Below are 26,770 nucleotides of genomic sequence, written 5' to 3' on the forward strand. Positions count from 1 at the left end.
ACAGTTATCCTTTATGGCCTGTAAGTTTTGTATTTTTCTTAAGTAATTGAAAAGTTTTGCCCCCTCTCTACCATTTTTTAAAAAAGAAAATACTAAAAATGTCCTCAGATACAGACTTTAATCTTTTGTTTGTTGAGCCCAGATGTGCCCAATTTTCAAACTTGGCTGACTGTCAGATTTCTCTCAGGGAATGTCTGCACTTCAAATTGTGAGTATGAATTTCAGCTTGAGGAGACATGCCTGTGCTAGCTCTGATCTAGCTAACGCACTAAAAATAGTATATAGCCACAGCAATGCAAGCAGCAGGAGGGGCTACCTTCCCCAAGTGTGCCCAGCAGAGACACTAGGTACAAATTCAAGCCAGCTAGCCCCTCCCATTTGTGTTGTCATGGCTGCACTCTATTTTTAGTGCACTAGCTCGATAGGAGCTAACTCAAGTATGTCCACTCAAGCTGGGGACACCCCCAACTCAAAGTATACAGCAGTGGTTCTTAACCTGGGGTGCATGCACCCCCTATGGGTGCGAGATGCCCTTTCTGGGGTTGCGAGACATGCCAGATTTTTTTAGAAGGTAAATCATTGAAAACACAAATTAAGACAGGCAGGTAAGTATAACTACTTTGTTTCCTCAAACCTATGTATTTATTAACATTATACATTTTTTAATGATTACTGTATTATACAAACAAAAGTATATCTTGGTTTAAAGAACTGACCTACTTCAATGATTTTTGATAAGGGGTGCGAGAACATATTTTGAGAACCAAAGGGGTGCAAGCTGCAGTAAAGGTTAAGAACCACTGGTATAGAGATACCCACAGTTGTTTCAATCCCACGTCTATTCTGTGTTCACCCTTGTGATATGTCCAGAAACCTTCAACGAATATCTGTGGTTACACCATGCTAGTGCAAACTCCCTAGCTTGATATAAATTAAAAGAAGGGCACCACTTTGGCACTGGAGCTGCAATTCTAACCTCTCCTGTTTGTCGGAGCTGATGAGGAATAATTTCTTTCTTAATGGAAAGCTTTGGTAATCTTGAAGAGGCAACTGAACAAAGTAGCACAGGCTTGCAAAATGACTGCACCACCATAGTTAGGGTTTCATTGAGATTTTTCACTTAAAACAAGGATTCAGCCTCTTTGTTCTGTACGAAGAATACATTGGCAGGGGGAAAGATTCTCAGCTAGGCTGACCTCATACTCAGTGCAGCGGAGGAGAGGAAGGGTAAAAGTGCCTCTAAGCAACCTTTCTGTTCTCCCAGCCTGGGACCACTGGAGGTCATGTTGGCCCGTACTATAATATAGACCAGTCTAAAGTCTGTTCTAAGTCTGCTAGCAGGGACAGCCCTACAGGGATGACTCCTCAAGTGAAGGATTGGAAGGAGTGCTATATGCTCTGGTCTGCACACATACCCTAAATGGAGACCAACATCTATAACAATTCTTTCAAAAAAGTGTGCAGAGGCTTTGGGTTCTTTAGAGCAATAAAAGTAAACAGTAATAGCAGTAAAACAAACAAAAAACCCACACCAATTAATTCGTGTTAAAAATTGTGTTGTTGAAATATATTGTGAAATAATCAATTAAAAATAAATTACTGGGACATTTTCTCAGCTCCTGGGACACTTTCTAATACCACTTTAAACCTATAAATTATTTTTCGAAGTTGATATTTTGGCATATGTAAATATTGGTGTTTAATATCAATTAGTTATTTGTCACATCATTTGTCAGTAAGAACAATTTAATATTACATTTACATATTTTATTTTCTCAGTCAAATGAAACAAAAATAGATTTCAAAGTTTAAATTAAAAAGAAAAGGAGTACTTGTGGCACCTTAGAGACTAACCAATTTATTTGAGCATGAGCTTTCGTGAGCCACAGCTCACTTCATCAGATGAAGTGAGCTGTGGCTCACGAAAGCTCATGCTCAAATAAATTGGTTAGTCTCTAAGGTGCCACAAGTACTCCTTTTCTTTTTGCGAATACAGACTAACACGGCTGTTCCTCTGAAACCTGTCAAAGTTTAAATTGGTGTTTCTGTAATTATTTATTCCATAATTGTATAGTGTAACACTTCAAAAAAAAAAACCACAACCGCAACCATGAAAAATCTCTCACAAAAACCCTGTCATTTTTGAGGGCACCTGTTTATGATTGTGATGGACAATCCATATGTGTTAAATGATGTCAGGTGAAGATTGTACTTCCTCTAAATTGTTGTTGATTGGTTGCTGTGTAGCTGTGAACTGTAAAAATGTAGCCTGTTAGTGGTGGGATCTTCTTTTACACAGAGGGAGATGCTCAGTGCCCATCAAGAAGAGTCAGGAGATCCTTTAACCTTTTGGTTTTGCACACTGTTCAGTTTTACTCATTTGCAAAATGTAAACGTGCATAATTTGCATAGGAAACAGGGTTCCCCCCCAAGATATTAATAAAATGTTGAGGGGAGTAAATGTCAAATAGTCTCAATGTGAGTCCTACATTGATTGGAGGCCTGCTAAAATTTGATCTCAAATAATTGTTGCTGTCCATAGACTAAGTTAAATGTGTGGAAAGAAGCTTTCTGGGAAGGGAATGCACGGTGTAGAAAATGAAAATGTGGAGAATACACCCTTTGGAGTTTTGATGGAAACCATGATAATAGGAGCTACCTGTATCAAATGATTTAGTCAATTTTAGAATTACACCTCCCTCATGGTGGCAAAGGATTTATTACATTGTAAAGTTGCAAACTAAAGGTAATAATAGTGCTCTCCCCCGCCTGTCCCACATATGGTGTATACAGTCTCTTGGAAGTGAGGTAATTAATTTTTTATAGACTCTTGAGGTATGGTGTGTCTGTAAGTGTTCTGTTTTAAGAAGCAATAAGAAGAACACACACACGCACTTTACCAAAAAACCACAATCACATGAGAAGTTTGAAATTAATTAAAGTATTGGATTTCTTGGTGATCAATTTTAAAATAAAAAACTGTAAGAGCAAAGGTTCCAATTACTGATTGATAATCCTATTTCAGCTCCAGCTAGGGTAGAGAGAGTATCCCCAAAAAGCTTGTGGGGTGAGAAATGGAAAGGGCTGTCATCAAGGTTCACAGTGCCTCTTTATTTAACCTGTCAGTTTTGTGGGTCCCGTTCCTTCTCCTTCATGGCTTTTAATAGTCATTATGAAGCTGTAATTCCATCTGGGTATTTGTAGCTTACAGTTATACTATAACAAGAAAAATATGATGCTGCAACTGCTTTTCTGTTTTTCCTTTTCCTTCTGTGGGACGGTGCTAATGGCAAAAAGATGTATTTTCATTGTTTCGTGTGTTTTTCCCTTCTGAGAGTCAAACAGAAAACTGAATGTAAACTAGCTGTTTCTCTTAATATTGCTCTCCATCCACTCAATAAACATCACAACAGCTTAGTAAAGTTCAGGGATTGGTCATTTGAATACAAATGGGGCCATCTGGCTCATATAAAATTAGAGATGGAGCCCAAACTGGAACAGCACATCAGAATCCCCTCAGACTTTGAGAATGCTTGTGTCCAGAAATGAACTTCATGGCTTCTACTCATCTCTATATTGAAAAAGAGTCAACTGGGAGATGAATTAACTCTTTTTGTTGGTATGGTTCAAGATTGAAAGGGTTTCCCCCCTTCGTCTCCAGCCAGCTTCTCCTGAAAACAGGAAATGAAATTGGTCCCACTGTCCCTGTGGACTGCCTATGGTGCTGGTTCAGAATTTAGAAAACAGGCAAAAATTCAATGGATTGAGCAGTGTCCAAGTGATCACAGAACAATGACAATGGTTCATAGCTGAGCACAGAGCTCAGTCAAAGCAAAATAAAAATTTAAACATTTTAAGAAAAATTGTGTCCATCTTTTGTCTTTCTTTTGTTCACTAGATGCTGCTCCTTATTTTCCATTGCCCAGGACTTTGGTTTACTGCGCTCATAGCTTGCCAGATTACTGGAGCCAATCTGAAATTTTGCCCAAAACAAGAAAGAAACCTGTAGTAAGATTTCTAATCTATCTGTCTAGGTTCTTATATAGCATGCATCACTGTGGTGCCTGAGGGTGAAATTCACCCCAGTACAGAGACTGCATAAGGCCTATGCAACACTTAAATTCCTGACTTATTTTGAGGGTTTTAAGTGATGCACAAGAATGAATTTCATCTTGAGTTAATCATGAATTTTGCACATACATATCTCTCATTCCTCCAATCAGCAGAGCTTAGGGTTTGGTTGGAGTTTTTCTTTTGTTTTTTGTAGTTTTGTTGTGGGAAGACTTAAGTCTAAGAAGTGAGTTTGGCAGTTTACTCTAAAGATGCTGATATTCTGGTCATCCTAATATTTTTTGGGAGTGAGTTTTGGATTGGTAGGGTAGTTATTGAGAAAGCTCCATCTTCCACATTAGGTTAATGCTTGATATTCCAGTGTTCAGTGGAGCATAGCTGTTGTAGAAGATCACTTGGTTTTCACTTTTCAAATTCTAGTGTGTCTTTGGTCAAAGTTGATAGTGGTAGAACCTTCAGCAGTCTTCAAAACTTCCAAACAATCTGTCTACTAGTCATGAGTAAGGTTACGTTTATGTCACGGTATCCGTGATTTCCAGAGACATCCAGGACATTTTTAGCTTCAGCCCATGGGGCTGTAGGACTGGAGCTTGCAGCTAGTTGCTTCAATAAGTGTATTATATGATGTCCTGGGTCTCAAACCCAGCGCTATGACTTCCCACACAGCCACCGCATCCTGGCCTCCACCCAGTGTCTGATAAAACCTGGTGGGTTGAGGAGTTAGTAGGACTACAGCATCAGCCAAGGCACCACCCTGATCCGAGGAGCACCTGGCTCCAGCAATTGGTCCAAGCAGGTTATTTAAGCCAGAAGGAGGCACAGAAAGTTGTCTGAGCAACAAGGTGATATACAAAATATAAAGAATGTAAACTGTGCAAAGTAAATCAGATGTTTAAAATTCAGTTTGAGCAGCTTTTTAAAAACCATGAGTCAGGCCTGAAAAAATCATAAGATTGACTTAAAACCCATGAGATCTCAAATATTTTGGCTGTTCGTTTTATTTGCCTTCTGGTTTGTGTTTTTAGGAGTCACAAAAGCTAGAAACTTTTTTTTTTAAATGCAAGCTGAAATTCTCATGTACTCCTGTGATTCCAGGAGCTGGGGCTTTAAAATAAAACACTAAATCTGGTGATAATTGTGATAAAAATGTGAGAACTGGCAACTCTGTTTTTTCTAATATAAGCTAGGCATTTAAAAAAATAATTTATAACCTAGTATCTCTTTTCCACTATAATGGAAGATTGTAGCACTCATACAATAGGTTTATTTTTATTGGGTGCCAACAACGTGCTTAGCATTGTATAAGCAGAGTAAGGCAAGGTTTTTTCCTTCAAGAAGCTCACTGTCCAATTATGTTGCCAGATTCATGTTTGTCTCTGTGAACAGATCCAAGTTAATGCACAGAATGACCATTTACCAAAAGCCTCATAATGAATTGAAAGTCACAGTGAGGAATAACTAAAAGCCATTTATAAAAAAAGAGTGTTATGTTCTAACACTGTTTTTTGGTCCGTGATTATGCAGAGATGGCAACAGTTGAAAGAAAGTTGCCAGCTAACCCTCACCCACAAATTTGTACCTTCGCTAATCAATTTGATCAGAAAACTAATAACCAATCAACCCTACTCACTTCCCCACTGCATGCCCACAAGTCCAGTTTCCTGTTGTTGTGGTTACATTATTAAGGTACCCCTTTTCACTTCATTTGAAAACCAATCTTGTTTCTTTTATTTTATACATACCAGCATGCCTTCTAGCATTTAACTTCATCTTGACTTGCAACAATAACTTCAACTTACACAGTGCCTTTTCGTGCCAAAATATCTCAAGGCATTTTACTAAAGATGTCAGTAACTTAATCTTACAGTCGGCAGTTCCAAGTTCTACATTATTAGCTGAAAACAAAGGGAAAAACAAGTGAGTTCAGGCTGATTTTAAGAATGAAAGAATGGAAGCATCCTTGACATCTCTGGTTTGCAGAGAAAAGGTGCTAAATGAAAGAACCTACCACGTAATTTGACAGTTAGTTAATGATGAGATATGAAGCCCAGAATCAGATTACCTTGATTGGCGTAAATTGTGACCACATCACAGCAAGAGCATAGTCCAAAATTCAACTGAGACAGCACCTGGAATAGCAACCGGTTTAAATGAGCCAAAACTGAAATTATCTACTTCCTCCATCTACTGTAAATAGAATCTTAGTAGCAGAACTATTTTTTATCAGTTTTAGTCTGTTAATTGTGCAAGCAGCAATATCAGAAAAAGCGCATTACTGAAGTCTAAACAAGAGAGAACAAAGGTATTGTTTTATCACAAGAGTAGCAAAATCACATACTGTCATGTTCCTAATGTAGTACAGTAAAACCTCAGAATTACAACCATCTCAGGAATGGAGGTTGTTCATAACTCTGAAATGTTCATATCTCTGAACAAAATATTATTGTTATTTCAGAAGTTTACAACTGAACATTGGTTTAATACAGCTTTGAAACTTTACTATGCAGAAGAAAAATGCTGCTTTAACCATCTTAATGTAAATGAAACAAGCACAGAAACAGTTTCCTTACCTTGTCAAATCTTTTTTTAAATTTTCCCTTTATTTTTTTAGTACTTTGTTTAACACAATACTGTACTTTATTTGCTTTTTTTTTGGTCTCTGCTGCTGCCTGGTTGTGTACTTCCAGTTCCAAATGAGGTGTCTGGTTGACTGGTCAGTTCATAACTCTGTGTTCGTAACTAAGAAGTTCTACTACAGTAGTTTTGTCACAGTAGACATGTAATTCAAATATTGGAGCAGCACAGCATTTGACAATGCATGTGTTAATAACACTGGTACTTCATATATCACACAAGCAACGTAGTTTAGTTTAATCCATTAAACCAACAGTTATTATGAAGGGACAACTGAACAAACCTTTACACCACTAGTGTCATGAGCAGAAATGTTACAGAAATGAAATAGCTATCAGTTACACTTGTACCTACAGTGTTTAGGCAATGAGCAAGTAAATGCTTCCATTTGCAAGTAATTATCTGATCTATCAAAATTCATTGTGGAGCACAGTGAATAACTAGCAACAAATAATTTATTCAGATTTAACCTATTTTTGCTTGATTAATATCAACAAACAGGGATTTCTCCAAAAGCATTCATTATTCAAATTTATTAACAAATATCTTTGATTTTTTTAATTATTGTGAATATTCAAAATTTGAACTGTGTGGCTTTAATATAATTAGTCAGTTAAGTTGTATGGTATTGATTCCCAGCTGGATGAAAAGCAAGCACTCCTGGAATGAATAAGTGCCTGCTTGTGCAAAATTTAAATCCTGTTTCCACAAATACTCCCACGTGTAACCTGAAAGTTGCTTTCTGCAATGTTTGCCAGTAAAACTTGATTGTGAAAAGTGACCACCTTAGAGGAGTAAGAACTTAGTAAATCAGATCTATTTAAAATTCAAACTAATAGATTTTTAGTTTAGTTTAGTTTGCATTATTCCGTGAGCTCTGGTATGTTGTATTTCTGTAAGATTGTGGAATTATAACCAGGTATCATTAGATAAAGTGATGACATTTCTTGATGCACGAGTACTATTGCATCACAAACTTAAAGTGGCATTAGCTTTTAAAGAAATGGTAACTGATTGCTTTTGTTTTCTGTGTTTACATATTGATATCAATAACTCAGTATTTTCTACACCTGATCTTTTCTCCTACCTTCAGTGAGTATTAAATTGTATTTATTTTTATTTAGTCCTGAAGTTGTAAAGAGTGAACCATATGGCGAGAAGGCTGATGTCTGGGCTGCGGGGTGCATCCTTTATCAGATGGCAACTCTGAAGCCACCTTTTTACAGCACCAACATGCTCTCCTTGGCAACTAAAGTACGCAGGTTTGCTAGATCAAACTGCAGTTATTTTTGCATGCACCTTCTGGGGCTCCCAGGGTTCAAATATACGATTGCAGAAGACAAGCTACTTTGCACTACAAAAGTGTGAATGAGTAGAAGTAAAATCTGGGTGTGTATTGCAATGTTGCCATTGTAACCACTAGAATTTACACACGGAATCATCTTACAGTTTAATTACCAATACATTTTTACCCTATCATTTGATGGTAGGATCTTTCGATTCTAAAGGTTTCTGATGGTACTATAGGGTTGGATTTACAATAGGGTGTGCACTACTAGCAGTCTAGAACATTATCATAGATAAAAGATATTTCAATTTTTGTGTAAATTTCACCCTGACTTAAATGCTGTAGCTCTTTAGCCTACAGTTACCTAATATTATATTAATCTGTTTATCTGATAACAAGTTCTGCATTAGAAGATATGCTCCAAAGTTTCTTTATGCACATATACTGGTGATGCAATGTCTGTCATGTTGTTCCAAGGAAAAACATTAATCACACAGACTTCCATATGTATAATGGAATATCTTTATTTTCTTCACTCTCAACTATTTATTTTGCAGATAGTAGAGGCTATGTATGAACCAGTGCCAGAAGGAGTCTACTCTGAAAAATTGTCAGTTACTATTAAAAGGTAGGTTTCAGAGTAGCCGCTGTGTTAGTCTGTATCCGCAAAAAGAACAGGAGTACTTGTGGCACATTAGAGACTAACAAATTTATTAGAGCATACGCTTTCATGGGCTACAGCCCACTTCATTGGATGCATAGAATGGAACATATAGTAAGAAGAGATATATATACACATACAGAGAAGGTGGACATTGCCATACAAACTGTGAGAGGCTAATTAATTAAGATGAGCTATTATCAGCAAGAGAAAAAAACTTTTGCAGTGATAATCAAGATGGCCCATTTAGACAGTTGACAAGAAGGTGTGAGGATACTTAACATAGGGAAATAGAGTCAATATGTGTAATGACCCAGCCACTCCCAGTCTCTGTTCAAACCCAAGTTAATGGTATCTAGTTTGTATATTAATTCAAACTCAGCAACAGAAAAGCTTCAAAAACGGACTCCAATGAGAAACAGGATACTTATATCCTCACACCTTCTTGTCAACTGTCTAAATGGGCCATCTTGATTATCACTACAAAAGTTTTTTCTCCTGCTGATAATAGCTCATCTTAATTAATTAGCCTCTTACAGTTTGTATGGCAACTTCCATCTTCTCTGTATGTATATATATCTCTTCTTACTATATGTTCCATTCTATGCATCTGATGAAGTGGGCTGTAGCCCACGAAAGCTTATGCTCTAATGAATTTGTTAGTCTTTAAGGTGCCACAAGTACTCCTGTTCTTTTTATTAAAAGGTAATTACTCATGTCGTTTTATTTCTCAATCTTTCCAGAAAGGTGCTTTGTTTTGTACATTTTCATTAATACAGATGGCAATGTAACAATGTACTGACTTTAATAATCTTCAGCTTTTGTCTCTGAATGTAGAAAGGCTTCAGGGTTAAAGGAAAAAGGAGAGATGTGCTCACACTGCTAATAATACATATAAGACATGCCACTATCATCAGCATGTCTAGCCTTGTAATAATGGTTCCTCTTGTAAATGGTTTATTGGTTGCATGTTTCCTTCTTTATCATTAAAAAGTGCCTGATAAGTTGAGTTGTGCAATAAAATGAGTCTCCCAGTGCCTCTTTTTAAGATATTGCATGTTTCCATATCCTGCAAATTATAATAGAATGTTAATTTGTTTCTATTGATACAGGAGTTTCTTTAGAAATTTTTTAAATTCAGGATGTTTCTCTTGTATTTATCTTCATGTAATGAGAAGCATTGATGAATGTACAGTTTGTAAGCATAAATATATAGCTCAGAGTTACCTCTGTTGTATCCCTTGTTTTTCTTTTTCTCTCTCTATGTTTTATATAATTTGGGGATTCGGAGTGTGTATGAATGATCAGATGTGAATTAATTTTAGACTTCCAGATGCTGAAGGCTCTGTCCTTTATTATTGGAAATGAAGCAAGGAATTTGATTTGCTCTCTCATCTTGGCATTACTCTGACATGAAGTAAGCACTCAGGAGACAAGTTTTTTGGAGAGAAGAAATGGTCTAGGTTTATAAAAACGTAGAATTGTAGGATTGGAAGGGACCTCGAGAGGTCTTCTAGTTCAGTTGCCTGCACTCAAGACAGGGCAAAGTATTCTAAGACCATCCCTAACAGGTGTTTGTCTAACCTGCTCTTTAAAAATCTCCAATGATGGAGATTCCACAACCTCCCTAGACAATTTATTCCAGTGCTTAACTACCCTGACAGTTAAGAAGTTTTTCCTAATGTCCAACCTAAACCTCCCTTGCTGCAATTTAATCCCATTCCTTCTTGTCCTGGCCTCAGAGGTTAAATAGAACAATTTTTCTCCCTCCTTATAACAACCTTTTATGTACTTGAAAACTGTTATCATGTCCCCTCTCAGTCTTCTCTTCTCCAGACTAAACAAACCAATTTTTTTCAATCTTCCCTCATGGAAGGTCATGTTTTCTAGAACTTTAATAATTTTTGTTGCTCTTCTCTGGACTCTCTCCAGTTCATCCACATCTTTCCCAAAATGTGGCACCCAGAACTGGACATAATACTCCAGCTGAGGCCTAATCAGTGAGAGTAGAGCAGAAGAATTACTTCTTGTTGCTTACAACACTCTTGCTAATACATCTCAGAATGATGTTTACTCTTTTTGCCACAGTGTTACACTGTTGACTCATATTTAGCTTGTGGTCCACTATGACTGGTGATAATGGGCAAGGCAAGAAGTACACAGTTTTAGTTTGTGCACTTCTGAGTAGCTTCAGCTCCCTCTACCTCCCTTTACAAAAAATCAACCTGAAACAAAAATGCTTCTGCTTTCTTCCTCAAATGTGGGATTCTGCCTCCAAAAAAGTCAAACTAACCCCACAAAAGGAAGACTTGGGTCCTATATCAGCATCATTTCTATATAGAGAATTCCTGTTCTCTCATGGCCCTGAACAGTGAGAAATTCTAGCTTATGTCTAGGCTTAGCAGAATTCAATTTTTATTTTTTTTATAATTTTGACAGATACTATTGATGTTTATTTTTAAGTGGCGTTTTAGATTTTTATTGATTTACATTTTCACAGTTGTGGAAAATTATGGCGGGGTCAGGCAATAAGGGTCAGACAATAATGATATAATGACAGGAGATGTTGACATTCAAAGAGCTAAAGATTTATAACTGTTAAAACACAAATTGTCAACATCACATGTCAAAACATAGCTAGTAAATAGCCCTAAATCAAACTCTGAGTTCTCAAGCAGCACTTTTCTTACTTTGCCTGTCTGTACATTTAGATTATTATCAATGGAAGTATTTTTTGGCAGTTTCTGTGTGTATAGTGAAATTGATATCTACCAACATTTACCAATAAAAATCTAATCTTTCCAAGCCTATTGATGTATTGGAAAGGTTAGAATCCCAGCTTTCCAGTAGGATTCAACCTCAAGCTTGAAACAGTCCTGACATAAATTACTTTCAAGTCATGCCACTTTTAGGCATAAAAAACATATTTTTGGTTGTTTTCAAAAGGTTTTATGGCTCCCTCCTGATCCGTGAACAGTTAGTTTCACAGTAACTAAGGAAGCCTGGCTATACAAGTGAAAGAAGTCAAAAAACAATAACATTTCTAAAATAGGTATGGGGTTTTGTAGCATATGTGGCACATTCTGTGTTACTGGCACTCATTTGGAATGAATTGCATTACTCACTTACTTCTCACCACTTAACAATTATGCCGTCATCTCAAATGTGTCCTGATAATACCTTCATGCCTCATCGTGCCGTAATCATGTATTCATTCTGTCTCTTTCTGACTGGATCAGATCCTCATGGTGACTTCAAGGGAGCTATCCTTTTTCACAGTGCTGAGGATCTGTCCCTCTGTGTCTTTCTTCCTCCCTCTTATTCATAAATACATAATAATACTTCCTTTTACAATTTTTAAAGTATCTGATTGGTTGAGGGCCCACTATTCAGTTACCTTTTATAACTATACACACAGTGACTACTGTAACCTGTTCACTGATAATCCCATATAATTATCAGTATAACTGAACTTTTCATCACTTTATCCACATTCTAATAAGTTGTAATAGATGTAACAGATAATTATATGAAAGAAGCTGGGAATAAGGTGTCACTAGCACAAATATTCTATTTGGGTGATATTAACAGTTGTGGCAAGCATAAGATAAACCAGATAAATATTCTGCATTCCTTAGTATTGATCAATTGAAGTATTATGTTCAGTTTCTGGTTCATACTTTCAAAGAGATTTAGACAAAATGAAAAGAGTTCAAGGAAAACAGCAAAAATAAGATATGGAAAATAAGATCCATGGGTAAAAGTTAAGAGAGCTGGACATGTTCACTCCAGGTGATTGAGATGCGATACCTGCCCATAATAGGGATGCTATAAATAAGCCAGGTATCAGTTTTTCAGCCAATGAGGAGCAAAGAAACAATGGCTTTATGTTGCAACTGGTAATTTATGTTCAATATTTCAGGAAAAATTTGTAAATATAAGAACTTGTTGCCAGAGAAAGTTGTGAAATCACAGTCATGATTATATTCATGGTTAAATATCCATCTCTTAGATATTCAGTAGTAAATAAATCAGTTCTGCCATGATTCAGGGGAAATGGATTAATGACCCACTAGAGGTCCTTTCCAGCTCACATGATTCTTGGAAATTCTCACAAATCCTTATCCTTGCAACAAAGCCCGTTGCCAATTGTGCCCACATATCTATTCAGGGGACACCATCACAGGGCCTAATAACATCAGCCACACTATCAGAGGCTCGTTCACCTGCACATCCACCAGTGTGATATATGCCATCATGTGCCAGCAATGCCCCTCTGCCATGTACATTGGTCAAACTGGACAGTCTCTACGTAAAAGAATAAATGGACACAAATCAGATGTCAAGAATTCTAACATTCATAAACCAGTCGGAGAACACTTCAATCTCTCTGGTCACGCAATCACAGACATGAAGGTCGCTATCTTAAAACAAAAAAACTTCAAATCCAGACTCCAGCGAGAAACTGCTGAATTGGAATTCATTTGCAAATTGGATACTATTAATTTAGGCTTAAATAGAGACTGGGAGTGGCTAAGTCATTATGCAAGGTAGCCTGTTTCCTCTTGTTTTTTCCTACCGCCCTCCCCCCCCCAGATGTTCTGGTTTAACTTGGATTTAAACTTGGAGAGTGGTCAGTTTAGATGAGCTATTAGCAGCAGGAGAGTGAGTTTGTGTGTGTATGGGGGTGGGGGGGATGTGAGAAAACCTGGATCTATGCAGGAAATAGCCCGACTTGACTATGTAAAGAGTTGTCACTTTGGATGGGCTAGCACCAGCAGGAGAGTGAATTTGTGTGGGGGGGTGGAGGGTGAGAAAACCTGGATTTGTGCTGGAAATGGCCCACCTGTTGATCACTTTAGATAAGCTATTACCAGCAGGACAGTGGGGTGGGAGGAGGTATTGTTTCATATTCTCTGTGTGTATATAAAGTCTGCTGCAGTTTCCACGGTAAACATCTGATGAAGTGAGCTGTAGCTCACGAAAGCTCATGCTCAAATAAATTGGTTAGTCTCTAAGGTGCCACAAGTACTCCTTTTCTTCTCACAAATTTCAGTGGATTGAAGTGAAGAAAATAAACTTCCCTTTGATTGCCATTTTTTAAAACAGAAAACAAGCCTGCATCTGTTAAAAGGAAAAGAATACAAAAGTTTGAGTAAAGCCAGGGAGGAACAAAATGACATACACCATAAAGATCTTGAACAATTGGCACAGAGAGAGATTTAAATAGACTTGTTTTCTCAAGTACTGTATAAAACATCTTATAAGGTATTACTATAAATGTAGGATATGTTTATTAAAATAGCACTCTTTTAGGAATAACAAAATCATTTTCTGAATTTTTCCCTTCAAGAAGTGTGTTTGATTCATGTACACACATACCTGAACTCAGCTGGTTGAAAGAACTTTGGGGGTAGATCCTCGGCTGCTGTCAATTGTCCTCTGCTCTGCCCCTCTTCTTTCGAATCAGATGTTGACCTTGTCATATATTATTAACGTATAATGCTGCCCGACACTTAACTGCAGTATATGAGTCAATACTGAATGTGAGAACACTGCTTAAAATTTACCATTACAAAGACTTTCACAATTATCTTTGTATAAACTAGTTAGCAGATGTTCTCACTTTGTACCGAAGTGCTCTGTACCAGTCAAACACTGTATGCACTTGTTTGTTTGGTTTTTATTCATTTTTGGAATTTCAAGCTGTTGACCTACTAGATTTCAGTTTTATCCTAGCTGCTGCCCAAGGTGACCACTGATAATTACCAGTGAATATGTGTTAGTGATATTAAGCAGATATCCAGAAACAGGTAAATAAAACTGTGGTGTTATGAATAGATTTTTCATTAGGTAATGGATCTTTCAATAGGTGCTTGACTCCTGATGCAGAGACTCGTCCAGACATAGTAGGAGTCAGTTCAATGATATCTGATGTGATGATGAAGTATTTAGATGGCTTGTCCACCTCCCAGTTTGCTTTGGAGAAGAAGCTAGAGCGCGAGAGGAGACGTACCCAGAGATATTTCATGGAGGCTAATAGGAATGCAGTGACATGTCACCAGCAGCTTGCCATCTTATCTCACGTAAGTAAATGACTTAGCATTGTGTTTTTTCTTTAACACTGTGCTCTGCCTGGACATTTTGTGGACTAATAAAATATATGCATTTCTCAATTAAAGGGCCTATTGTTTTATAAAATTAAAGTTGAAATCCATGTAGATTTTAAAATTTATTTTAAACTTAATATTTATTAATTTTCCCATGTGCACACAAATACAAGTAACAGTTACAATATCTTACAAACTACCTTAATCCAATATTGAAAATGGCATGAATCAGACTGAAATATACTGGCTCTTGCATTTTTAATAGAATCTTCTAACATTTAATTATGTATGCACATTTTAAAATGGTTAGTGAATAGCAAAATGTACACTTGGCTGCAATGGAATAATTCTGTGCATGATTCACAAACGATGGCACCTACACATATTTAATTTTTAATTACAGGTTGGTAGATAAAGAGCAGTGAGCTGATAACGTGTTTGCTAAGCTTGTCTTGCTATCTGATATAGTTCTTCAGAAACATCTTTTGCAGTTCTTTCATTTTGCTTCAAGCTTTGTTTTGTGAGCTTGTGTTCTGTGAGCTTAGTCAAGGATTTCAGTGTTTTACTTAATGAAGGTCAGCTCATATGTATTCTTGGAGAATTTACTGAAAAAAATGACAGAAAAAAGTTTTCCACAGTAAAAACTCATAGTATAAATTATTATAAACTCAAGAAAAAAGTAAAGTTATGGTAATTTGTACAGCTATACTGGTAGAGTCAGTAATCACATCTCTCTGAAGAGGGCACTTTTTAACACTTCTGTTATTTGAGGCCACCCTTATATCTCTCACTGAAAATCCTCTGTCTCATAGAAAAAGATTGACAGTAGCTCCCAGTCCCCAGTCAGTGGATTTCTTAAAGATGCTTCCTTGTCTTCATCACAGATCAGTATAATATTTCATGGAACAAGTAACTTATTTTAGCATTGCCTAGTTTTGCCTTAATTTTCCAAACCTCCCACTCCCATAAAACAATCTTTATTAAATTATTCCAATTCAGATTTTCTTTTCAATTTAAAGGGACACCAACACACATCACATTGGTGTGCAATTTTTGTGCTATGGTTAAAAGTCAATTGTGATTATTATAACTGAAAGAAGGTATTGGGGAAAATATCCCCCCAGTTTGCTTACTTTCCACATATGAAAGCTCACTTTGTTTATAGTCATTTTCAGTATCTTTGGGTGGTCAGTTTTACTTCCTGTCTCATGCACTAAAAGGATAACATCAATGTTGTCATGCACAGCTGTGGAAGAGCTCAAGAAAGTGCTTGCCAGGTTTTGGAAGATGGTATTTAAATAGGCAATTTAAAAAAATCTTACTGTAGGTTAAAAACTAAAAATGTATTTACTTGTATACACATACATTATGCAACAGTATAAAACCAAGCAAATATGCAATAGTATGAAACCAAGCAATTTATATTTAAACATTCTCCTAACAACTGTAATAACTTGAGTTCACTGTGCTTTACTTTAACAAAACTAGCATATAAAATACAAATTTTCTTAGTGTTAAATCCTGGTTCTGGTTCTGTGATACTAAGGGGTACCTAGGAGCCTTACTGCCATGTATGCTTGCCTTTTGCCCAGATGACCAATCTGGAGGACCTTCAGGCCTCAGTCCATGGCCAGGGTCTATAATGCTGCTTAGTAAGAAGCTCCTGCAAATGATTTCCCCATCTTCCTGAGGATCCTGATCCTATTTGTGTTCAACACACAGGATGCAGAAGCTGCTGCATGGATTTCCTGTCTTGGCTAGGGAGAAGCTCAAAAGAGGAATTTGTTGCCATTTTCGTTTTAGAAAATTGATACTTTGTAGGGGTTGCATGGGAGAGGTTGTAATCTCGCTGCCCTTCAATTGTCTTGTGGCATGTGGGGTTCTTTGACATTATGGCCCTTAAACACTGCCCTGGGCTGAAAGTTCCATTGTGAAGTATGTGACTGTAGCAACATACATTATATGTAGAGTAATTCACCCCATTGCCATAGAATTGTGCTTCAGAATCTGAGCTGCCTCTTTGAGTGGTTGCAGACGTATACCACTCAGGTTTGTGCGTTCCCAGAACACTGAAGCCAGAAAGCTTTGCCTAGAAGTATCCCTAGGAACAATGCTTTTGCTGTCTGGTCCCATAGCCCTGCCTGTGGCTATTTAAAGGCGGTGCCATGCCAACTCCCTCAGTTCCTTCTCACCATCCACAGCTTGAGTCAGAACATTCTATGTTGTGTCTCACCTCATACTTTTCTATCAGTATTTCTATGATTTTGTTGTATATAGTGAGCTATTTATTGTTAGCTATAGCAAGTACCTTTAGGTTTTAGGTAGTTGTTAGTTAAGTAGGATTTAGCCTGGTGGGCTGCCCTTGTCAGGTTTTAAACACTGCCCATTGTGTAGGGTAGCTATCCTTAATACTAACCTCCACACACTCGGAGTTTATTGTACCTAGAAAAGAAGGGCACATTATGGAAAGATGCTCCATCTGTAAGTCAACTAAGATGAGAATGTAGGTGTCAAGAGCTTTGTGCATCAAGTGGCACCTTGTGGAGCAGGCCATGCGGCTTTCTTTGGTGCTGGGAAGTTTAACTTTGGACACCCATGTTTTAAAAACTTGGCCTTTGTATGTCACGCATCTAACATTTAATAGAATCTGTACAATACATTTAAAGTAAGTTACTTTTATTCAATTACTGTAGAAATACCTATTGGATTACATAGTCAGCATCCGTTATCTTTTCATGATTACATATGATCTCAAGAGTTGGCTACCTTAGCTGTAATGCTTAGAAGTTCTGAGGAAGCAAACATATTCACATACCCTGGTTGGGGCATAAAAATGGGATGTAATTTCTCTAACTGCCAGTTTTTTCCAATTAAAATATCAAAATTCAAAAACCAATTCAGGCTAAATTTGACATTTGGCTGAAAGTTCTGCAGGAAATTCCAACATTTAAAAATTTCTTTACATTCTGAATCAGAATGAGAAGTTGAAATTTCAGAATTTCTCTGAGTAGAAATTCCAAAAAAAAAAAAAAAAAAAAATTGATTTGGAAGCATTCCAAACCTTTTATTTTATTAATGTCAAAACATTTTGTTTTGATTAGGTAAAATAGTTTCATTTTGAAAATGTCAAAACATAATACAAAATATTGCATATTATACACAGAAGTAAAATATAAGCTATAATATTAAAATTAAATTATAAAAATCAAAATGAAATAAAACAAGTCAAAATGCTACATTTTTACCTGATTGAAATGAAACATTGACACTGAAATTAAATGTTTTTATTAAACAAAAAATGAAAATGACTTTTTCCCATAGAAAATTTCATCAAAAGCTACATATTCCTGAAAACATTTCAAAGACATTTTCGTCTTTAAAAATTTTTTGATCAGTTCTACTTCAATTGCTGTCTAAAATTATGTAGAGAGAAGTATTGAGTGAGGTCTTTTACATGCTTTGATTGCGGGGGCGAGGAGTCTGGTGTGCCCTTTTCATCTTAACGAGGCCCCCTTTGTAGTCATAGACAGGCAGTTGAAAAAAATACAGACTTGAAGCTTTTTGTATTTCCCAATAACCTGAATAAGTAGATATTCCTTCAGCGTTCCCAATTTTCAGTGCCTTCTTGGAAGGATTGTCACTTTTGTCCCATTCTGCAGTTGTGATTTGGGCATTTTGGTGCTTATCTTTTATATCACTATTCCATTGGGAGCTGAACTTCTGTTTATTTTTACATGAATAAACTCTATTTTTAACTTGACAAGTTCAAATATTATGCCGTTTTGGATAGGTTCAAATATCTCTGCGTAACCTGAATATTAGAGCTCCCTTCCTGAAATGCATTGGGATCGCTTTGCACTGTTTCAGCAACACAAAGCAGCTCTACAGTCAGTGCAGTTGGCTGGAATCCTGCAGTGATATAGAAGCAGCTCCTACACTTTTCCTCCCAATGAATGGCAAGTGGCATGGCCAGTGGGAAGGAGAATGGCCTGGGCTTTTCGGTGCCCCAGTAATCCCTGGTGGTTGTGACTGCCCCCTGAAGCTATTGGCAGCTAGTGTCATGAAGAGCAGCTGTAACTTACACAATAAAACTGGACAGTCACATAACCAGCTCAGAATCGGGGGCGTTCAAAGTGACTTAATTCCACTTTTGCCTTGCAATCTTCTATCATCTCTAAACTGAGCTCTGCACTCCCTAGCCACAGCTAAGGATGGTGGCCCTACTTCTGATAACCTTGCATTTGTTTCCAAGTATCATCTGCATTACAAGGGAAAAATTTAGTTAGCAAAACAGTTATGAGTTTGTTATTTTTACTCTTGTCAGCTCCAGAACACAAATAAGAATTGGATTAGTTTAATGTTTATTTTTAATTTCCTCTTCATTTGTGGCTAGATGTATCTTTTACTTGATGGATTTGAGTATTATTCATTGGTGAGGGTTAAATTAAATACAACTTCAGCCAATCAGATACTAGTTCATTCCTAACAGTATTTTTCTTTTAAAAGAATTGTGTGTGTAAGTTTAGGCCGGTCTCTTACTAGTTGAAGGAAATAATATGTTTGTTTTCAAATCATTCAGAATGCAACAGGTTATTAATGTTACAGTGAGCATAATACAATCTTGACTTTAATTTCAAATATGCAAACCTTATACTTGTTGTGATTACAGTTTCATGGAGGCATCTTACATCTGCACTGATGTACACAATTGTTTTTTATTTTAAAATGACCAAGGACCATTATTTGTCTTGAAAATCTAGCCCTCCATGAACTGTTATCTTCTTCCTCTTTTGCTCTATTGATCTCATCCTGACGCTGCTCCATGTTGGCATTTAATTAGCACATATTTGAAATACAGTTTAAGAACTGGAAGCTCGTTTTTGTGTGATTAAAAAAACCTGGAAGAGGTTGTTTGCTTAATTATAGTATAGTATAATCAGTAAACTTTTGCAGGATTTGGGAGAATAAGATACATCTGTTGTGAAAAATGTTTTGGTGGTATTATTTTTTCAAGAGTTGCTGAACGTGGTAAATTAGCCATTTCTTGTATGATTTATTTTCTAAATTGTCAGCTGTGAAAATATATGATCAACATATCAAGGACATTAGAAAGACAAGGACAAGTGTATTAATTAATTTCGTTTAGTTGCAGTTCATTAATGTGTTCAAGTGTTTTTATGCCATTTATTATAGTGGTATCATCACTGCTCTGCAATTAAGAGTGATAATTATAACCCTCTACGCTCAACCCACCGTCCTTTTATTTTAGGGTTTTATATTTCTATAAATGTATTTAATATTTATAATATTTTACAATATTTTATATTATATAATATAAAAACACTTTGAGCTGAAATGTGGCAAAAAAGACCCAAGTCAAAGAGCAATAACTTTCTTTTTATTACTTTTTTTAAAACGTTCAATCATTTCTGAAAGTTTGTGTTGCGAACAGGTCAGAAAGAAATTTAACAGTATAAGGTTTTTTGTTTTTCATAATCATAGGTTCCTAGAAGTTAGCAATGGAAGAGATTTATTATATACAGAGTCCACCCCTTTGAAAGTGGAAGATACAATCTTCTGATAGTGCTCATATCCTTGGTGATGAGGGCCATATAAGTACATGGATGGGGAGAGAGTGTTTGTGTGTGTGTGTCAAATATTGCACTGATACACCAATGTCGGGAAGGTGGTGATTATAGAGAGGAATAGGAATAGGGAGTGCACTCAACAGGTTAACTCCACAGAACACTTGGAAAGGAAGCAGAAGTATGGTTCATGTATAGCAATAGTTTTTTAAAGAACAGTAAGAGGTGAGACACAATTTATTTAGCTTACATACTTAAAAATAAGAAAGGGCTTTTGCTCAAGATGGGGAAGATTGGAGCAAGATTTTCTATTATGCCTTCCCTCCTCTTATCAAGGGCCATCAGAAAGTTCAGGCAAGGCAGGACATTGAAAATCTGATTCTTGGGCCTTCAGAGCACAATGAAAAAAAATCTACATATCAACTTCTAATTCTCTCAGATCTTCTGTCTCAGACAGATCTTACACCCAGATCTGAAATCACTGCACTTGGTGGCTGGGATTATAGCATTTTGCTAAAATACAGACTTCAACTGCTCTTAAGAAATGCATCGAATCGTGCACAGAAGTCATTTGTCCTGCACAATTAAGACTTATGCTTTACAATGGAAAATAAAAGGATTCTGAGACTTGCAGTCCAACAATCATGAAAACAGTGGGCTGCTGACACAACATGCTGGTTATATAAAGGTCTGCTTTCCTCATTCTCAGAGAAGTCATGGAAATAGTAGGACCAGTTGTGAGTCTCTCTGGCATGGAGGAGACCAGGAAGGGGTAGGGGAAAGGGATTGAGGAAGAAGCCTGCATTAGAAATCTGGCAGGAAGTTTTGAGAAGAGCTGGGCAAAGACAGGAACTCAGTATAAGGAGGGCTGAACCCCTGAGAAAAAGGGACACAATTCACCTGGACCCTCATGAGGGGTGTGAAGGGGTTGACTAACCACTGGTGCCTGTAAGGCAGTAGGGGCAACATTGCTTCCTTGTTAGGTGGCCTTTCTGGGTGGGTCTCTTAATTTCCAGCTCCCTGAAAGTATTTCTACCCAGCTCCCTGGAAGTATTTCTGGCTGGAAGTAGTTCATGATTTCTACCCACAGAGCCTGTTTCGGATGTCAAGATAGTCAAGTATAGCCACTTTCACCCAGCCGTAGTCTTGGGCAGAGACTGTGTCCAGTCCCTGGTATGCAGGTGCTGGCCTCGTGGCATACCAGCTCCTGTCAGGTAAGGTGAGAACAGGGTGGCCCACGATCAGGTGGCACTGGGTTGCCTTCTGCCACTTACTCAGACATTACCAAGAAAGCCTCTGGGTTGTCCCCAGGGTCTGTCTTTGTGAGTTTTACTGCCACAGGTGGGGCCACTTGGCCTGGGTTACAGCCACTGGAGGGGGAACCGTGTGGAGACCCGAAGACTCCATCAGGGCCATTACTTATTGGAACAGCCTTTGCTGCTGTTCCTGCTGTTCTGCCCATAAGACCCAGACCAGCTGATGCTGGTGGGCAGCTATTTGCTGCAGGAGTTGCTGCTGCTGGTTTTCAGTCATCCATTTGAGAAGACACTCTATGTTCATGTGGTCTGTCCTATCAACCCATTCCTTTAAGTCTAGGGTATTTGCCTGTCTGGGTCAGTCAGTCCCCCTGCTCTCCAGGGATGGGAAGGATGCCTGCATTCTCCAACCGTTGTGAAGGGGTTGACTCACCACTGGCACCTCCTTGTGGCTGGGCATGGTGTAGCATGTCTCCCCCTGCTGGGTGGCTCCTGCCAACAGCTGCTCCACCTCTGCAATGACCTGCCTCTTCCTGTGATTTAGCCCTTCAGCCAGTTCACTTAAAATGTCTCCCCTTCTGGGGTAGTCCAGAAACAAAAAGCAAGGGGAATTAACACCATTAAGCTGAGCTAGTAAGAGATTGATAAAAATGATGTTGCTTTTAGGATTAATTTTTAGATTGCTACAATTTTATCTTCAGGTGCACACTGAAAATTAAGTTTTCCATGTTACTACCTTATTGTAATGTGGTAACGCTGGAATCTACAGTCCTAAAACATTCCAAAAATAGTACCTTTTTATATAATAATAAGTTTTACTATTGTAGTCAGCAGTCTGGTATATGAGTACCTCATCTGCATTAATAAATGTATCCTCTACACACTTTGAGGCAGGGAAGTATTGCTATCCCCGTTTTACAGATGGAAAAATTGAGGAACAGAAAATTGTGAAATACATTAGATCCCTTGTGAAGCCTTTGACAGAATTTCCTAAATCCTAGTCCAGTACTGAGCCATAAACTTATCCTTCCTGTTAGGTGTTGCCGTGAAAATTCCTGAGGATTCATTTATTTAGTCTTCTGGGTTGAGTTGTAGAATTGGGAATGGGGGAGAGAATGGAGGGAATAATTGGCTTAAACTGTTGGGCAGTTAGCACTACAGTCAGTATTTAGGAGTTTGACTAAGTGACCTTCAAAGGAGTGGAGGAGTTGGAATTATATTCATTTTGCTAAGCCACAGTGAGATGACAGTCACCTTACGGGAGGTGTATGGAGAAGGTCTGAGAATCAGTTAATATCCAGAAGATTAAGTACCTAACAGAGCACCCTTCGTAAATGCAGACTGTTTGGGAGAAACTTTATTGTCCCCTGAAATTACTGAATATTAAAGTACAATAATACAAATAAATAATAATAATAAAATTAATGATCTGTTTTATGTTCTTTTTATATATTGTTCCTATTTTTACGTATAATAACTATTGTTTGTAAGTAAATTCATCCTTTGTTTTACATTATCCTGTTGGAGTGTTGTATGATAAAAGGGAATAGGAGATAAATAATATAAACTGGTCTGCCTTCAAAACATGTCTCATTAAAATAGAGGCATAAGAGGGATCAGAGAGCTTTACCGTGTCCTGAAAAGCTATAAACAGAGTGGTGGTTGGAGCATTTTATATTCATTAAAGACCTCCTTATTATGGACAGATTCAGCACATACAGGAGACACTTACAACAGCAGGATAATTTGTATGCCAGTTTTTGATTTTCTTAGCTTTATGTCACCAATAATAGCCAGCATCAGGTTGGTTCCACTTCATGAGGTCTCTGACGCATATACATCAAGCTTACTTTAGTTTTTATTTTTTTAACTAAACTTGATTGCCTTATACTTTATGATGTCAGGAAACCTGTCTGCTTTTAATTGTCCAAGCTGAAAGAGGTTAAATCTCTCATCTTGGTTGTCTGTGGGACCTGTCTATGTCTTTGTTCAATATTTCTATCTTTAAATCCAATATTTGTTCATATTTTCATATTGTTTCCCTTTTAGTTGTAGAGAACACACATGGTGAAAAAGAACTTTGTCAGTACTCTTTGCAACCTATTTTTGGAGTTGAAATAGAATTTCTAGGACATCTTTTATATGAAAAGTAAAAATCATTTCAGTTAAGTAAAGGGCTCTTCCATAAATGCAGAATCACTGGTAGAATGAGAGAGCAGGACAAGCAGCCGAGTAAGAACTATAATTTTTTTTAATGAATTATGGCTTTTTAATATCAGATTTTATAATGAGCCTCGGACATTGTTGTGAAAAGGAAAATTGGTAATATTTCCTTCACTAGTTCTCCTCTTTGTTCTTCATTGTCAGGAGCATTCTGAGAAGTCGAGCCTCAGCAGCAGCAGCAACGGAGCAGCCAGTTTCAAAAGTGAATTTTCAGAAAGCACTGATATTCCAACCGAAAACTTTCATCCAACATGTGGAAAAGATGAAGACAGAACATGTGATGAAATCCTATCAGATGACAACTACACTTTAGAAAACTCTGAGAAAGGTAGTCAATAGCAGAAGAAACACCAGGAATGATAGCACTGTGCTCAGAGCTTAGTTAAAAGCTTCCTTTCTGCTTTTGTTTTTATGCACAGATGTCTTCTCTGAATTAGATGATGAGCTGGACATATCAGATAATTCCAGCAGCTCCAGTTCAAGTCCTTTGAAAGAGTCTGCATTTGGTGAGTTTCTTTGCACACAAAGCAATACACTGATTTCTAACAGTAAGACATCTGAGTTGTTCTGAAATATTTGGGGACTTTCTGATTAATTGCAACTTCTCCATCTGTTGGAAGAGCAAAGGCCCCCAGTAAAAGAAAACTAAGAGAAACGTTCCCTAGTGTTGCCATTTTTTCACTGCAATATAATGCTGTTTTATTTTGTATAGCATCTTTCTTATGAGATTATCCCAATATACTAATCACTTTTAAAAAGCAGATGGATAGAGAAATTGAGATGCTGTTTAGGCAAAGGAGAAAAGATAAGTTTTCAGATTTGAAAAATAAGAGAGCTGATGAGATAGAGAGGTAGAAGAAGGCTGCTCCATATGGAGCTGCAGAGGAGGAGGCTCTTGCATCAACAATGGTGAGATTATGTGAAAGAATAAAAAGGTGGCCTATGTTAGATAAACAGAGGGAGTGGAGAGAGATACAGTCTGGATATGCATTTGAGTGTGATTGTATGGAATCAGATTATGCAGTGTGGTTAGATGTTGGAATTAAAAGGGAGTTTACTACACAGTGTAGTCATCTGTGTGCCCATGCTTGGTTATTATGGTTGAAAGACAGGTGGAGTTTAGTTTGGTGTGCATGTAAATGCTGGCTTACTGGGGATTTCCTGGATTTTTAGCAATTTTATTACTAAATGGGCTCTTAATCTGTGGGTCAGAAGCAGGTGTCAGAAGGTTGCCACCCCCTTGCCCTGGTTAAATGGAAAGAGATCCTACAGGCATCTTGGTGTGGAAAAGGGGATCATGGTATTGAAAAGCTGAATAACTCTACTGAGCCAAAATCAGAAATTCCATCTCACAGAGAATTTGAATATTTCAGCATCTGTTTTTGTCCTGAATCAGGATGAAAAACTGAAACAATTTTTTTTTCATGGAGTGAAAAGTTCCAAATAGTTTTGCTTCAGAAATGTCAAACTATTTTGTTTTGTCATTTCTGATCTTAACAAAATATTTCAATATTTACCATTTTTTTTTCATTTTGGTTTGTTGAACTGACTCAAATTATTTCGTTTCAGTTCAATTCAACATTAAACTGTGTTTCCCTATGGCAGCGCATTGCCTCATAGGAGTTACAGCTGATAACCCTTTTCTCTCCTATGGGCTGGGCCAACTTGCTGGACTACATCTTCCATGATGCACCCGCAAACAAATGATTCCCATATACCATTCTGCTCAGTCAGAGGGGAGACTGTGTTACATTGGGAGATGCAGTTTGGCCAGGCAATTCAGTCCATAGGAGAGAATGAGGCCATGAGTCATCCAAACTACCATTCCCATGAGACAATTTCCCACCATAGGGAAATGCAGTTTTGTGTTAAACTGACTCAAAATTAAACATTTCAGGTTTGTTCAGCAAACCAAAATATTTCAGTTTTGGTTAAACCTTCCAAAAACGACATTTTGTTTTGGTTTTCCGAACAGAAAATCAAATTATTTGGGTAAAATCTCAAGTTTCCTGCAGAATATTTTAATTTTGTGGAAACTGCATGTACCATCAAAATATCATTCAGATAGAAAATTCCTGACCACCTGTTTAAGAAGTTCGAAAGGTGGAAGAAATGCAGTTGACTGAAGATTTTTTGTGGGGTTTTATTCCAAACTTCAAGAACCATTCAGAATGTTGCTGTTTTGGTAAGGTTGTTACAATGCAGTGCTAATTACTAGATGATTTTCCTTCTTCCGTCACACGTACTGACTGATATGTCTTCTTGTTGATTTAAGTGTCTAGCCAGTAGAGGGGGAAAACACAGAATAACTGGATAATGCTCTTTAAAGTCCCTTAATAATTTTTGGAGAAGGTAGCAGCCTATATTTGAAGTTGTTATTTGTACAGCTCTTTCAAATGACTCATCATTTATTATCAGTTCTGGCCTATAAGTGGCATCCCATCCCAAAAATGTCATTAGTTGTGTAATAAATAAATTTCTAACCATCAGAGGAGTGAAGTTTTGGAATTGCCTTCCAAGGGAAGCAGTGGGGGCAAAAGACCTATCTGGCTTTAAGATTAAACTCGATAAGTTTGTGGAGGAGATGGTATGATGGGATAACATGGTTTTGGTAATTAAATATTCATGGTAAATAGGCCCAATGGCCTGTGATGGGATATTAGATGGGGTGGGATCCAAGTTACCCAGGAAAGAATTTTCTGTAGTATCTGGCTGATGAATCTTGCCCATATGCTCAGGGTTTAGTTGATCGCCATATTTGGGGTCGGGAAGGAATTTTCCTGCAGGGCAGATTGGAAGAGGCCCTGGAGGTTTTTCGCCTTCCTCTGTAGCATGGGGCATGGGTCACTTGCTGGAGGATTCTCTGCTCCTTGAAGTCTTTACGATTTGAGGACTTCAATAACACAGATATAGGTGTGAGGTTTTTTGCAGGAGTGGTGGGT

The 26,770-nt window shown here is 37.4% G+C and overlaps 1 protein-coding gene across 7 annotated transcripts in view; it reads left to right on the top strand.

Annotated features, from left to right (window-relative positions):
- The window catches only part of NEK10 (NIMA related kinase 10), a 180,765-nt gene that overhangs the window by 103,749 nt on the left and 50,246 nt on the right, over positions 1–26,770 (top strand). For 6 of the 7 annotated variants that reach the window (XM_075125730.1, XM_075125731.1, XM_075125734.1 and 3 more), the window contains 5 exons: positions 7,830–7,959; positions 8,551–8,621; positions 14,527–14,740; positions 23,973–24,156; positions 24,248–24,334. In XM_075125730.1, coding sequence (XP_074981831.1) covers positions 7,830–7,959; positions 8,551–8,621; positions 14,527–14,740; positions 23,973–24,156; positions 24,248–24,334 — 686 coding nt within the window. The remainder of the gene's footprint in view (positions 1–7,829; positions 7,960–8,550; positions 8,622–14,526; positions 14,741–23,972; positions 24,157–24,247; positions 24,335–26,770) is intronic. The other variant, XM_075125735.1, reaches the window with a different exon arrangement.

This window comes from Caretta caretta, chromosome 2 (genome assembly GCF_965140235.1).
Source record: "Caretta caretta isolate rCarCar2 chromosome 2, rCarCar1.hap1, whole genome shotgun sequence".
In the NCBI taxonomy this organism is placed as follows: Eukaryota; Metazoa; Chordata; order Testudines; family Cheloniidae; genus Caretta; species Caretta caretta.